Here is a 16,693-nt window from a genome sequence, read left to right on the forward strand (position 1 = left end):
AGTAAGTAAGTAAGTAAGTAAGTAAGTGTGGCTGTGACCCAACTTTTTAATTTTTTTTTAAGAGTCCCCACCTGCCCAGCAAAAAGACATGGGTAGACTGGGTGGAGTGAGAACTAGGGGCAGGGAGTTATCTCACAAGTTGCCCTCCCCTGGTGAATGTGTGTTTTGTGGCACCCCACTCCCAGGTGGAAGCCATTATCTGAGAGCAACTGTGGCAGCCTCTCAAAATTCCAGGGAGGTTCATAGATCCCAAGAGTCTGCCTGAACTAGGGAACCCTTTCATGAAGATCAAAAGCAAAAGACTTCTGCAGATAACATGGAACAGTGAAAACCAATTATTTTTGTTTCTTCGTTTCTCCTCCTGGTGAAATAAGAGTGTGTTTTGAAAAATACCAACTGAAACGTGTTTTTCCAAACAGCAGACAATGTGCTATCAAGGTGCACGTGCAGCTTTGTAAGGAGACCCAAACTGATGCAAAGCAGGTTCAAATCTTGCCCTTCCAAAGGTTGAGCTAATATGCAGAGCAACTTCCACTGGCAGCGTCACTTTGTAGGTCACCTGCAGTTCAATATGAGATTTGACAGGCATCTGGCAAACAATTTCTGAGAACAGGAAGCTAGTTTAGAAGCACAGTCCCCAGTTGAAGGAGTTCCATTCCAAGGTCTGTCCTTAAGTTGAATTTGTATGGAAGCTGGAACAGTATTACTGTATAATACTATATAAGTAGTATTGTGTTATTAACTTGAACCATTCTGTATTTAACTCAAATTATTGTGTATTTAACTTGAATTTTGCTACAATAGTCTCCGTTCTTAACTATGGGCTGTTGGTAAACCAGGCATTCTTAAGCCTGATCTCACTCTAAAATCTGCTTTTCATCCTTCAGTTATTTAAGGGATCTCATCCCAGATCAACATCATTCTTAGCTCCAGAAGGTAGACATTGTTTTTGTAAAGCTCCCTGGGTTTTAAAAAAAGAGAAGGATGCATCAGACATTATTTATATTGGCTGGATACTCTTCATACCCTGACCTTAAATGTCTGGTAAGGTGATCATAGAAAGCTTGAGGCAAGTGCGAATATAAAATCTGGTGAGGCTTCACTTGTATGCAGTGTCAACTGAAAATAATGCAGGAGTGGGCCAGAGTATGTTTAAGTACCAAGCACCAGAGGAATGCCTGGATTCTGAACACCTTCTTAAAACTATTATACAACCACCTGGGTACTGGTAGCAAGCAATCTTCTTTTACTGGCAGGTAAGGGATATCTTTGTTCTTTTTAAGGAAAAAAGTTAGCAGTTCAGAAGAAACGATGCCATAAGACTCAGGACTATTATAGAATAAATTGAGAACAACGCATAGAGAAAAAGTTCTTAAAGTTACTTCTTATTCAAAATAATGAAAAAAATGCTCATATGAGTAAGTTCACTGTAAAAAAAAAAAGGATGCCGTGCATCACATAGCATTACATCAAGCTGTGCCTCACCATAGCTTATTAAGGTTTATGAAATAGCCAAATCTGATCCACAAGATTTCATGAATGGTTGGTTTGTCATTGCAATGAATTTTGACCATATGGGGAAAAATGAACTCTTACCATTTTTAAACACAGGAAAATCCTTCTTGGGAACACACTAGGGGAGAAAAGAGCTGTGTCAATTGTTAGAAGCATCTTATGTCAAACAGCTGGTCAATAGTTATGAACACAAGAAGCAAGATCCAGCAGATTTATGCCTGTTGGCTTCCAGTTTGCTCTCCAAGCAGCTTTACTATTTTTGAATGCATGCTTGCTTCAGAACTGGCCACAACCCATGGTGCCTGCCTGTCTACAGAGCATATAGTACTGGGCACTGGCTGGAAAAACTGCCTGAAACATGAAGGCAGGAACCTGGCTTTTGTGTTTCCTAAAGCTTGCATCAAAGAAATTAGTAGTGTTTAGTAACCAGGTTCTAAAGCAGTAGGCATAAGAACCGAAAGGATTCCATTTAATATCATTACTAGCAATAGTAACAGAATGTTATAGAATTGAAGTCAAGTAGGATTCTTGTATGTGTGTATTTATCATATATGTGTGTGTGTGTGTATATATATATTTAAGATTTTTGAAAATGAAGGTTTCACTTCTTTTCTTTAAAAGTGCCAATGGCATTCTTGTGAGCCTTTCAGGATGATATCAGTGTTGTGAACTATTTGATATAGCAACACAAGCAGGTCAGGTAGAAAATCTAGATGTGTTTAACAAGCAGTTTCTCTCATAGTTCAAGCAGAGAAGTATCTTTCTAGAATAACTAACTGCAGCAGGAACATGTATATTCATGTCCCTTCCCATCCACAGATTTAACAAACGGGTCAAATGGAGGAGCCAGATTTTCCAGTATTTCAATCCATACAAACCATGTTTTCTTTATTCCCAACTTTAATAGCAGAGATCAACTAAGCTTAGGAAGCTGCTATTTCCTCTACATGACTGTACTATTATTTAAATTTAATTAGATTATTTATTTATTTATTTATTTATTTAGATTTATTTATTTAGATGTATTAGCCGCCCAACTTCAATGGGCGAAGATAGGGAAGAAACAGGAATGCATATGACTCACAAACAAATGGTCAAACCTTGAAAATATATCCAAACAGGTCCATTAGAAAATGGAAATTGCAGACATATTGTGGCAGTTTCCATGTGCATGGTTATTCATATGGATTGAGTATAATATCACACAGAGCAGAGAGAAAGAGAACTGTAGTAGACCCACAGAACAGTTTAAACCACATGGTAGCTAAAGGCATTCAAATAGTTGGAGGGGCTAAGGTCTTTAAAGAATGTGTGGCATTATCACACTGGGCAGGATTTGTAGGAAGGGGAGTTTTGAGGATTTTTCTAAAGCAACAGCAACTGTGATGTACCTATTTTAGGGATTATACCACAATCTGCCTCCTACCTCAAAATGGATGAAAGATTTCTACACATTTTCAGCAATCATGGTTAGAGGAGATTCTGAGGACCCCAAGTGGCCTTGGAACTGCAAATTGCCCACCCTGATTTAAACTGCTGGCCACATTTACTCTTTACAGCTGGGGTGCACAAATGGCACCCATGCCTGCCATGGGACCCACCACCAGCTCTCTGGGTGATCTCTCAACATCCTGCCCCACCTAATATTTTTACAATAAAAAGAAAAATTAATTTTTTAAAAAATTAAAACTGGAAAGCACCTACATCCAGCATAATTTTTATTTCCAAATATGTATCTGGCCACCTAATGAGCCAGGTGAGCTTTCTCAGAAAATAAAAATGATAGACAATTATTAGCCCAGTGCTCTTGCCTGGAAGTATGCCTCCTATCCTGGAAAAAAGTTAAAGGTAAACAGAAGTACATTGGAACCTCCCAGGAGTAACCTAGATGGGTAGCATTCTGGTATATCAGTGCTGCATGAATGGGTAAGCCTCCTCCTTCATAGCAGATATGTTACGACATCATAACATGCTCTCAAATTGCTAAATTTCCTGTCAACCCAAAAAGGTTGGGGACATATAAATTACCTAGTATAAAGACTGTGAATTTTATATTCCCTCCTTTTGATCTGTTGTACAACATGTTCAACAGATAGAATCATTCTGATGAAAGAACTTGTTGTTTCCAAAGAATAAATTAAGTGCACTCTGCCCCCTCTACTAAAAATTGGCTCTTTGGAATTACTATTTACTTGTCTAAACCAACATATTGACCAAGTGGAGAAAAATACCATATTCAGGAAGCAGTAGGAGAGGAAATGGAAGATGGACACCAGCACAGTATGCATATATAAAAAGCATACAGTAAGGATGGAAGATGCTTTTGAACTGTGGTGTTGGAGGAAAATTCTGAGAGTGCCTTGGACTGCCAGAAGATCAAACCAGTCCATCCTCCAGGAAATAAAGCCAGACTGCTCACTTGAGGGAATATTAAAGGCAAAACTGAAATACTTTGGCCACATAATGAGAAGACAGGACACCCTGGAGAAGATGCTGATGCTAGGGAGAGTGGAAGGCAAAAGGAAGAGGGGCCGACCAAGGGCAAGGTGGATGGATGATATTCTAGAGGTGACGGACTCGTCCCTGGGGGAGCTGGGGGTGTTGATGACCGACAGGAAGCTCTGGCGTGGGCTGGTCCATGAAGTCACGAAGAGTCGGAAGCGACTAAACGAATAAACAACAAAAAAGGATGGAAGACAAAATTGCCACAAAGTTCTATGGGCTGGCCTAACTATAGTAATAGTAGAATGACAACTCTACTAAATTTTAGGCAAATTTTGCAAGTTTTCAATAGAACAAGGGTTTAGGGCTTTACCATAGGAGGTGACTGAGATAGAACTAAAAAGAATATCAAAGGGCAAAGCTACAGAGCTAATAAAAACTAAAATAAATTACTATAAAAGAGAGTAAAGCTTAAGATATTTATATGTATTTTCCCTCGCTTGCCAATTTAGATCTATTCAACTGGTCCCACTGTCCATTTCTTTCATATGACAAGTTGAACAATGCCACTGGGGGACCATTTTTCCTTTATACTTTCTCACACTTCTTTTTCAAAAGCATTAGAGAAAGTATCCAAAGGTGTATAATGTACGACTCCAATATCTTCTTTATCAGCAACTCCTACAATCTTTCTCATTGTGTTTTGGGTGGATGAAATTTTAAACTTTAACAAAATCCAAAATATTGCAGTGTGTTCATCTCTGAGAAAGACATTACAGGTACTCATTACAGTAGATGGAACTCAGGTGAATTCTTTTCAAAACAGAACAGAGATTACCATCCTTGAACAATGTGGGAGAGCAGATCTAGAAAAAACAATGAATTGCATGGCTGATTTAAATAACACGAGAACAAATAGTAGTACGCAAAAGAATACGGACAATATGGATTGGACAAGAAAAGTTCAACAGAGCAATAAAGAAAATAATTCAAAAATTCAAATTTTAAAAAAGGAATATGATGGGTCAAACTAAGAAGAAATGGAAAGGAAGAACAACCTGGAGTTAATGTGCTCTCTCTCTCTCTCTCTCTCTCTGTGTATGTGTGAGTGTGTATATATACTTTTGTTCTTGTCCATAAGGATGAGACACAAGTAACCCATTTACCAAGTCAGTCAGAATAAAATATTCATTAAAAAAAATACATTAAAACATATTTTACTCCTAGTAGTGCTAAATAGTTGGTACACTGAACGTTTCCCTAACATTGCTCACTGGGCATCACCATTTGTCAGGTTTTATGAAAAACAAAAGCAATCAATTCCCAGCAGCAACATTTTCTGGCATAAGACTAAGAGGAGGACCCATCACTCAGAGAATGCTATAAACAGCTGCACAGCAACAAAACAAAGCTGCTTCATTCTTTATTACTTCTGCTTTAGCAGAAAATTATATTAAGACACTGGTGCCTTAGAATCTAAGATAAAATAAGTTACAGACCATTGAAGAGAGAAAGATGCTCATTTCATTCCTTTGTTTCCTGTAAAGCTTCTCTAATCTGGCAGTTCTCCAGATTTGTGGACTTCATCTCTCAGACTTCTCAGGAAAAGCCTGGCTGGGGAATCCTGGGAATTTCTTGGAAAAACTTGGAAGGCATCCAGATTGGGGAAGCCTGCACCAGAGAGTCCAGAGCCCTTTCTGAATTCTCTAGAACTTTCCCTTCTTCAATTTCTTAGGATACGAGCCTGTGACAAGCTTGAAACGTTATGCCTAAACCATCAACATGGTTTCCAAATCACAAAGGCTGGTTGCACACAACATGCTAAGCATGATGCATAAATTCAGGACGTGTGTAAGACGGTCTGCTAAACATAAAGGCATATTGAGAATCTTTGCTGATAACATGGAAGTCATTGATGTCAAAGGTAGATTGGAACTGAATTTTCCTGGGGCTATTGCAATATATTTGAATGAACTGCAGTCTTAAATTCTTCATCTGATTTTACATTGCAAATACCATCATCATCACTGCTACCATCGTTTAATTCACCAGCTCATTTATTCCTTATCTCCCCCCCCCCATTTTTATTAAGGTCAAATTATTCAATTTTCTTTGTTTAAGAAGCAATTATGAAAATAAACATTTCTTGTAAATTTCCTAGATGCAAATTAGACAGCTATGAAATTTGGGCAAAAAAATCAAAACACTTTTGAAAGTTATTATTACTCGTATTAATATGTCGTGTGTGTGTGTGTGTGTGGGGGGGGTGTATTTCAAAAGCTTGCTTCTGTATGTGTGTGTGTCTGTATGTATAGGCAAGCTCTTCAGTTCTCCAAAAGACTTAACCAAGAGTGAACAATTCAAAGGGGTGGGGGTGGAGGACCATGGCTGTAGGGAAGTCGTGAAGAGTGCAGTACTTACAGCTTTTAAGAATTTTGACCCCAAAGTAGCGGGTCTGCAATTTTTCTCCCACCTCCCCGAAGCCCTTTCAGTAACCGGAAGTCAGAGCGCTTCCTTCCATGAGGGAGACCGCTAAAGCAGCTAAAAAAAGTCGGCGAGAGACTTTTTTACCGATCGCTAACGCTTCCAGCTCGCTCGCCTTCTGATAACTGACCTGATTAAGAAAGCGGGCATTTCCCAGTCCCAACGGCCAAGAGCGTTATACATCTAAGAGAGCAGGGGGAGGCGGTCCGGGCCCGGGGCTGCAAATTGAGCTCCGACCCTCTCGCATCCCGCCCCCCTTGAACAAGTTACCTTCCAGCCGTCACCGGGGCTGCCGTTGCAGGTGGCGCAGTCGGCTGGCAGACTAACGTCCGGGCGCTGCCCATTGCGGGCGCCCCGCGGAGGCAGGGGGCGACTGCCGTTCCCCACCGTCCTCGCCTTCTGAGCTCGGTCGTCCTCGCCTCGGGGAAAGAGCCCGCAGCGGCGCTGGAAGCGGGCCACGAGTTGGGAGTCCAAAAGGCTGCCGATCAGGCCGGCCATGCTCGCTCTGGGTGGGGAACCAAGACCAAAGCGCGGCGGGACGCTCCGCTGGCAGAGCCGCCAGCGGCAACCGCGCTGCAGAGGAAGCGGAGAGAAGGGGCGGGGCTTGGGGCGCCCCGCGGGCAGGTGCAGTCGCCCTGAGCCCTGCCCCGCCGCGGGAGCCGAAGCCGGTGCTGCGCTTGAGTCGCTCCTCGGCGTGGGTGGCTGCCTGCCTTCCCTGCAGGGCCGGGGCTGCTCCTCTGGACGTTACTGCTCTGTAACGAAGCCGTCTCCTCTCCCTCCCGGGGAAGGAAGGACACCGTTCCGCAGTAGGATCGGACTGTCGCGCCGTTGGAGAGATGGAGGCCCTCTTTCTAAGCTAGCCCGGCTATTTCAGCACGCTTTCCCAGGGCAGATCTACCAACTCGCCTGAGATCTCGACAGCGTTTACGGGACCTGCACTCAGCCCAGCCCCGGCTTGCAGTCCGGAAGTTCACTGCGGAATTGTGGCCAAGCCATTAGTTCTCAGCCGACCTCACAGAGTTGCGGGGGGAGCAGTGTTGAACCCAATAAGTGATCTCCACAAAACAGTCCCAAGAGCTGTATCATTCCTCTAAGCCCAAACCAAACGATATCGTGGCGTTGCGCAACTTCTGACCCTTAGCACAGTCTTACAGCACATTCCATTTCCCCCCTCCTTTTAATATAACCAGGGCCATTTTCTCGGAACGGTTTAAAGCTCTGCTCATCCCTCGTTGCTGTCAGCAAAAATGTTGCTGTCGTTAATCTGATAGTCCACACCACCTTTGCTCTGAAGCATCAGTGCCAGATTGTGCTGCTCCCATTGCCCTCTTCTCCTTCTGGTGTTACCATCCTCTTTTTCCAACCCATTGCCTGTTGGCAAAAAACCTGCACAAATCAGAGTACTGCAAGGAGAATGCCATTTCTGATCTGTCCCAGTTCAGCTTTGCTCAAATCCACAACCATCTACCCTCTGTTCTCCTCCCCTCTTCTTTATTTTATTTCTAGGATTGGTGGTATTTTCTCTGACGCCAAAAAAATATTTCCCATGCAATAGGATGGGAAGGCAATATGGACTAGTTTGCACAAAGAAAAGTCATTGAGCGCCAGTTTGGTCTAGTGGTTAAGGCAATGTGCTAGAATCCAGGAGACTGGGAGTTCTAGTCCTGCCTTAGGCATGAAAGCCGGCTGGGTGACCTTGGGCCAGTCCCTCTCTCTCAGCCCAACCCACCTCACAGGGTTGTTGTTGTGTGGAAAATAGGAAGAGGAAGGAGTATTAAGTATGTTCTCCGCCTTGAGTGATTTATAAAAATAATAAAGGTAGGTTAAAAATAAATAAATAAATTGAAGTTGAAATTGACAATTGACTTTCAATTGAATTGAAACTTGCAGCCTTTGAAAGGATTGTCCTTTTCTGGATTACTTAGACCAGTGTTTCTCAGCCTTGGAAACTTTAGAGGTGTGGACTTCAACTCTCAGAATTCTCCAGCCAGCCATGCTGGGAGTTGAGGTCCACCTATCTTAAAGTTGCCAAGGCTGGGAAACACTGGTCTAAAATATTTACTTTGCACGTCTCACACAGTGTAAGATGCCTCCTGTTGGGTACATAGGAAGAGCTTTCACGGCTTTCATTCCTCACTTTCAGTTCAGTTCCCTTTCCTCTACTGACTCCAACCTCTGCAGTTCAGGTCCTTACCTGACTCATTCTCGCTCCATAATGATGGAAAGAGAAGGTTGTGTTGTAGATAGTCTTGGTAACTCAGACTTTCCTATCACCATGTTATTTGCTAGTTAAAGCTATTTTTTTCTTTCACACAAGCCCCAGCTGTAAGAATACTTTCGTACAAAACCTAGACTTCTAAGTTTAGTGTTTCTCTCGCCATGCGTTCTTACTGCTGACCAAAGTTATCCATTCTCTGGCAGCATGGCCATACAGAAGCAAGTGGGATCTAGTCGCTCCTCCAAAATATTTGCAAAGGGAAATAAATTTTACATATCTTATTGTTTCAGTAACATCCTACCCATGTAAGCAGTGAAGGTAACTTTTAATCCAGAATGCAAGATAATGAAAGGAGACTGATTAAGTTCTGGGAAGGGAACTAGATTTGAACAGAATTGTTAATCAAAGGGGAGCATCAGGATTGCTGAGTTACATTGCTGTCAATTTGAACTGCAAGTGTCAAAAACAGTTGTTATTCTGTGACCACTAAGTATGCTTAGTTCTCACTGAATTGTGGGCAAATGGTGTAGTTTTGGCCCCATAATTTTCAATACTCAGATAAGGGATGTACATGGTTTGATGACAAGTTACTCCCTTTTATCAGTGTGCTCGTTGGACTAACCCATTGTCCTTTCTAAGTAATGGCTTTTAACACTCAGGTGTATTAAACGTCAACTCACATAAACTTTCAGCAGCTCGGTTGGGGGAAGGATGAGCTGAAGTTATATACAACCAATCTATACCTCCCCTTCCCTCAGTTCCATTCCTCTTGGAATAATCTACAATCATTTGCACTTGAAATACCCAGCTGGGAAAAAAACAAAGCACGCCTCAAAGAGACCCATTCTATCATTGTAGCTGTAGAAACTGTGCTGTATCTTGTTTCAGTGCCGTCTGTAGCCAACAAAGAGACAGCATGTAGCGTAACTCTCAGTTACTTTGAACATATAAAGGTCAGGGAGAAATACGAGCAAAATAAATGGCTTTGGTGAATTAAAAGAAAGCTGTTGAATATTTGTAAGGGCAGTTCTATGTTTAGTTTAAGTACTTTCACAAATATTGCTTAGATTTAAAAAAAAATCTCCATGAAGACTGGAGAGAACCACCGAGAGACTGGAAAGATAATACCCATATTATATTAAATGTGCTGTTTGCCTCAATCATTAAATGATTTCTGCATTTTTATGGCCCTTTCAAAATAATAATAGCATTATCTTTGATTTGTATTGGCTATTAAATAACATCTATGGCTGAGTAAGCAGCAACACTTTGATTTTATTGCCAATTGTCCAGGAAATGCTATTTTTATTACAAGTACCTGCAGTGTTTTACTTTTCTACCAGACTGCAGTGCAGAGGCCCCAGTTTGCAAAAGGCAGTTATCAGCACAGCCTTACGCTCTAATTTAGGCAATGTTTTCAAACTGGTTTACAGTGTGCCCTTCATTGTGATCCAGCATCCTGTATCTCACACCATGTATGCAGGCTCATCAGCCTATAAGGTGCTTAAGGTCATCTACTACAGCCTCACGACACATCTATCCTGGAGCAATCTAAATTACATGTCATTTTCTGTTGATTAAGCTACATGAGCCAATTTAAAGTGTATTAGCAATAAAATGAGTACCACACCAAGCAGATATTTCCAATTAATTGAGAGTCCATACCATGGGGAAGCAGGAGGGAAATATGGTGGCATGGCTGCAGCATTAACTATGAGTCAAGTGTTGGTTAGTTATCTATGTCAATACAGAAGTGAACTTTACTGGATGCTATGCTAATTTAAAACTTGTACACTGAATTTCTAAAACACATTTTCCTTTTTTTTATATACAAATTGTAGAAAGTACTTTTTTTAGTTTTCTTCTGGAAATTTCAAGAAAATTATTTTCAATTATTTTTTTTAAACCCTTATAATTTCTCCTACAAATAAGTGTGTTGATGAAATTCAGTATATAAACCTGTGCCAATAATCTGATGATTCTCTATATGTGCTCCCTGAAGTAGGAAAACTATTGCAGCAGAAAACGCCAACACTTTTAGCAGCTAAGACTGTTTTGCACCTCGAAGAAACAGTGAAGCTTGCTCGTGAGGTAAGCTCAGCACTTCTGCCTCATCCAATGATCTGCGCAGTCTGACTGCCTGCCCTCCCTCCCATACACACGTAGTAAATATATGAAATGCTATGAAAATAATTCTGTCGAAACTAAGCAGATTTAACTTAAAGGGAGACTTGGGTTCATACCATAGTTTGTGGAAGAAGTGAAGAAGCCTGGTTTACTTGTAGTTCTATGCTATAAGCCATGGGTACTAACTGAGGTGGAAGGGAGGTTGGAAGAAATTGGTTGGAAAAGGCTTTAGCTCACTGGGGGACTTAAGGCCTGTCTTGGGCTCACATGTCAGGGTAGGTCAAAATGTGGTTTATTTAGTTTTGGCTTGGTATTATGTAAAGCCAACCACTTGGTTTACAAACAATGGTAAAACACCTTGTTTTAAGTAGCAGATGTCCTAGTCATGATCTCTTGGTCTCAATTACCTTGCCTTGGCGATACAGTGAGGGAGACCCTCACATGCTTCATTTTGAGGTCCCAGAGAAAAGGAGGGTTATAAATGTAATAAGCAAATAACTGATGTCCATGTTTTAGCATTTTATTTGCACCTGCCTTCTGGATTTGGTTTAGGTCAATGGGCATGACTCCTAATGAGCCTTTCTTTATAAGAAAAGATGATGCAACAATGCATTTAGTAATTGAATATGGTTGCACAATAAGCACAATACGCCATTTGCAACATATCTCAAACCATTTCAAGCAATAAACATAAATATAAATATATAAATAAATCCATACTTTTTTTTTTTGCATTTTAACTTGTCTGTACTCGGCACAAGCATAAGTAAATTATTCCATAACTCTTCCCAAGAATTGCCTGGCATCAATATTAAAACAGTATCTTTAAAACAAAGCATACTGTTTACAGATAAGTAAGACAAGTCATTTGAGCCTGGGACATTTCATGGCAGAGATACTGGCCAAATTGCCAAATCTACACCCACCCTTTCTTCCATAAAATAAATCAAAGGAGCATAAATAGGGTTCTCAAGTAGTCTTCCCTCTGGCCTATGTCAAACTCCAGATTAACAAGCTGGGCATACCAAATAAATCAAGGGTGGAATTAAATGTTGTTGAGAATGTTTTTCTTACTCTCCCCTTTGCTGTTATCTGTAGTAAAACACATCATCTGGGATCTGTAAGACAAGCAGAAGCCTGAGTTCTCAACCTTACCAAGTTGACAGACTGCAAGATATCCATTTTTGTGTATGTGTGATATAGTGGTTAAGGTTGTGAACTGGGACTGGGGAGATCCAGATTCCATCCAGATTCCAGATGAGCCTCATTTATGGAAACACCCAGGTGACTTTGAGTCAGCCACTTTCTTTCAGCCCTACCTACCTCACAGGGTTTATTGTTATGGGGTTAAAAGGAAAGGTGTCAGCTGCCTTGAACACCTGGGTAAAAGACATGATATAAATCTAACAAAAATATAATTAAGATTATCTGAAATCTAAATCCCAAAGATAGTTAATCTATTATTCTTATAGGTGAGGGGCTATCTGACACTCCATATCACAATAGTTTTCCAGCTTTACAATACAAGGAAAAATGTTATAAACTATTTCCACAGGGTTTAGGCAACTCCCAAATAAGGGTTTGTATATAGGCTGAGATTATTTGATCTATGTCTTCCAGGTGATGTTCACATTTGTAACCTTTTTCTCTTCCATCATATAGCTGGGATATGAATTTGGATAAAGGAGGGAGGGATAGCTAGTCTCCAATGTGCATAGTGAAAGTTTGGGTAGCTACAGAAGCCTGGTATCTCTCCTATTCAAAGTATCAACCATGGTGACGAGACTGTATTTGTCACAAGCTGGAATGTGGAGGAAAAGGGTGAAAATCTCATGGGATTGTTAAGCAGTTCACATATACACAAAACAATATGAACTTCCAAATGTATATTTCATAATATTTAGACCTTTTTATATAGATATTATCCCATTTGAAGTCATTCATTATATACCCTTTTTGTCCTAACTACTGTGGTTCAACTCGTGATGCTTAAAACATTATCATTAGTTTGAAAACTTATTTCCAAAGGAAAAGTTTTGAAAATAGCCCTTAACTTAAATTGTATTAATATTAGTTTATTACTTGGGTTTAAGTATATGTGTACATTTCTACACATACACACACATTGTAGGCACTTTGTATCAAAACCTTTAACATTTTTATATCCTTTTTGACCTTGAATAATACAGTTGTTCAACTGTTCATTTTATTTCATTTTAAACCAGGGATTTTATTCCAGTGCTCTGTCTTTAGATATTTTTCAAACTAGCTTGTTCATTAACATTTTGACATCATTTATCCTGAATCAGTTGTGAACGTGCTTCTTTCTTCCTGCATCTTTTCTTTACTCCAATCACTTATATGCATTTACCTCTCCCAATAGTACAGATGTAATTACACTTGTAAAATCTGTTCTTCTGATGATGTCAAGTGCTACTTTTCTTTCCATAGTGGAAAGCTTGGCTCCCAAGTACTATTGCTGTTGCCACTGACTGTACAGTTAACCATCAATTATTGTTAGCAATCTGCAGTTCCTATGTTACATCTGACAGAATCTTCTCAATATTTTAGATGCATTTTTGCATGTGTGTTTAGCTTTCAGCTTTTATCACTCTACTCCCCAACTTGTTAATCAGCCTTCCATGCATGTTTGCAATATAAAGTCAGCATCAGTTTGGGTTTAACTATGCTGAAGAGTTAATCACCTAGCAAAAACTGAAAACATGACTTACTCCTTGATTTGGCAAAGAAGTCCAAACTCTTCATAAACTTAGGTAACAAGAATGATTTTGTCTAGTGTGTTAGACTGATTTTTATTTTTGCCAGCACACCAGCCAACAGGCAGTCTCCACCCATTCTGAGCCATATGACTGGGTAGAAAAATTGCATTCTTGCTCATGCTGCCCTTTCACCTTTTTCTCCTGCACAAGGTAAAGATTCTTGTTTGAAGAGGGCTACCTTGTGCCTAGTTACAGGCATGCTGAGTCATTGCTGAATCCTGCATGCAACCAGTGAAACCACATTCTCTTGTACCATAACAGGTATTTTTTAAGCCTGTCAGTTTAGTAATTGAAAGATGGGGAATGCTTCTGGATAATCAAAATAAAATAACCATAGTAGGCCTAAGGTCAAAACTTGATATTACCTAGCCTTCACATTCACATACACACACACACACAAGACTGGTAATTTGTTATAGATGCATAGACATATTTACAGAGCTTTGTGGCATGGAAAGCACCAATATTCACATAAAGTGAAGCATCTTATAACTTACTCTCCTTTCACTGCCATCCTGTCCCCCATCTCAGTCCTCTCCAAGCTGGGTCCTGAAGTTTGAAAGCCACCTGGAAAGCTTTAGAAGTCAGAACAGGGAAAGAAAATCGGGTACCCTATTCTACATGAGGAACAATGTTAGTTACTGATATGTGGCAAGATCACTATCCAATAACAGCAGCTAACATTATTCATCAATGTGTAGGAGCATCCTTTGCCCCAGTAGTTCAATAGCTTTGAATGCAGATCAAGAAAACGTGTGTAAACATCTTCTGTAAATAAACCTTCTCCATTCTAGGTCTACTGATCAGATGAATTGGACTTCAACCCCCTTAATTTCCATTCAGTATGAATTTTATGCTGGTTGGAAATTATGAGAGTTGATATTCTGGAGGATACCATTCTCAGGCAAATGATATGAATATTTGAAGAACAGTCTTCCTGGAGGTAAGAAACTTGTTTAGCGCTGTTTATTCTATTTTTCAGTGCTACTCATTCAGTCTGTTGTAGAACAGTGATTCTCAGCTGGTGGTACATCTAACAGATGTGGGATTCAGAAGAATTCAAGGCTAAGCGTATTCAAGTTTTGAATGGGTGATTTGATTTGATGAAGCTTTGCTGGAAACATCATTTCAAAGCAGATTCATGAACAGAAGCAGGGGCTTGCTTCAAAACAATGAATTGAATCAGGTGGCTCCAGAGTATTTAAGAGAACTTTTCTACTACTTTGGGCATTCTTATATGTAATTGTTATATGCAGTGTAGGAAATTATTGATACAGAATATTGCCAGCAAACTTCAACATTGGGAGTGTATATTACATTGAGATTTGTAGCTGGACATCTTTCCAGGTCATTCCCTAAAGAACTTTGCTTGTCAATTTTAAGAAGGCATGCCTAGTGAGGACCACAAAAGCAGCTAGTCAGGGAGTGGGTGGATGGGCTTTACAATTATCTATAAAATCTTCATTTTGGAAACCCTGGAAATTTCATCTTCCCAAGAAGCCATATAAACCTGCATATAAACCATTGATCTTGAGGGCACCAACTCAGGATTTGTAACATTACCCAGGGTAGATTTGAATTTCAAATCAACAAGAACTGAATGGACAGGCATACATGCCTAACAATATGGCTCTTCCTCAAATGAGTATGGGGATAGGGCTATGGGCTAGCGCCAAGTGAGGGAAGGCTCATTGACTCTATATGCTAATTGTTTTATTGATTAGGCCCAAGGATCTCTATTGCCTCCCAAACTGTGTGTTGATACACAAGGTTGCAGATGGGATGACAATCTAACACTGCTTGGGGCTTCATTGACTTTCTCACTCCTCAGCTTCTTTAATGTGGCCAGCCAGAAACGTTTAATGTCTGTCTCTCTTCTGGTAATGCAGGATTTCTCAACCAGTGTTCCATGGAGCCCTGGGGTTCTGTGAATGGTCCCTAGAGGTTTCCTGGGAGATCACGATTTATTTAAAAAATTATTTCAAATTCAGGCAACTTGGCATTAAAGAGGTAAGTTTCATTCTTTGTGTTTAGTTTCAGAACACTGCGAATGCCTGTACTACAGGTCTACCCATGAAATGAAGATCATAATTTTGTAACTTCTGGCCTATATTTGAGCCTGAATGTGCAGGGGTTCCCCAAGGCCTGAAAAATATTTGAAGGGTTCCTCCAGGGTCAAAAAGTTGAGAAAGGCTGCGCTAATGGCAAGTTACACTTTCGTAGTTCAAGTCTTGGCCTTCTAAATATGGCTCAGAGCTGAGTAATTACATAATAAATGCACTCTTGGAACAGACCTTACATTTACATGTTATGTGATTGGAACAAATTGAAGTTTCCATTTATTTACTTTTGCAATGTTTATTTATTTATGCATTTTACCTATCACCTCAATCTGCATAGACTCTAAGTAGTTTAAAGATATTAAAATAACAGCAAGATTTTTTCAAAAAAATACATTTTAAAATTTCAGTACCAAAACTTTTATTCAATTTTTTTACCAACTTCAATCAAGAGCCTCTTGGCAGGTTACAGTCACAACAGTAAAACATCCATGATCAAGTCAAATTACATAACAATAAATAAGCAGTCTCCAAATTATAAAAAAAGTAATATCAAAAAAGCAAAAATGTATACATATGCATATATAAATACATATGCATATACAACAGGGTTTCTCAACCAGGGTTCCATGGAACCCTAGGGTTCTGCAAGAGGTCACTAGGGGTTTCCTGGGAGATCACAATTTATTTTAAAAATTATTTCAAATTCGGGCAACTTCACATTAAAGAGGCAAGATTCATTATTTATTTTTAGTTTAAGAACACTATTAATGCCTATGCATGAAACAAATATAATAATTTTTTAACTTCTGGCCTATATTTGAGCCTGAATGTGCAGGGGTTCCCTGAGCCCTGAAAAATATTTCAAGGGTTCCTCCAGGGTCAAAAGGTTGAGAAAGGCTGATATACAATGACTAAATGTGTGCCAAACTTACATAGACAGTGTGATGGTTGCCTTATTCATAAAAAACACAGACTCACCAGCCAGGGCTAAGGATATCTGGTTTATTGAGAATAGAATGCAGACACAGAGAAAGACGGGAATGAGTACATGGCGTGCGAGGTAG

General features: G+C 40.0%; 1 protein-coding gene across 1 annotated transcript in view; it reads right to left on the minus strand.

The window, feature by feature from the left end:
* SGPP2 (sphingosine-1-phosphate phosphatase 2) overlaps window positions 1–7,020 on the minus strand; it is a 33,082-nt gene extending 26,062 nt beyond the window's left edge. The window contains exon 1 of the mRNA XM_063306700.1: window positions 6,712–7,020. Within this exon, the coding sequence (XP_063162770.1) occupies window positions 6,712–6,939 (228 nt within the window). The 5' untranslated portion in view covers window positions 6,940–7,020. The remainder of the gene's footprint in view (window positions 1–6,711) is intronic.
* Between the last annotated feature and the right edge of the window lie 9,673 nt (window positions 7,021–16,693).

Source organism: Candoia aspera, chromosome 6 (genome assembly GCF_035149785.1).
Source record: "Candoia aspera isolate rCanAsp1 chromosome 6, rCanAsp1.hap2, whole genome shotgun sequence".
Classification (NCBI taxonomy): Eukaryota; Metazoa; Chordata; class Lepidosauria; order Squamata; family Boidae; genus Candoia; species Candoia aspera.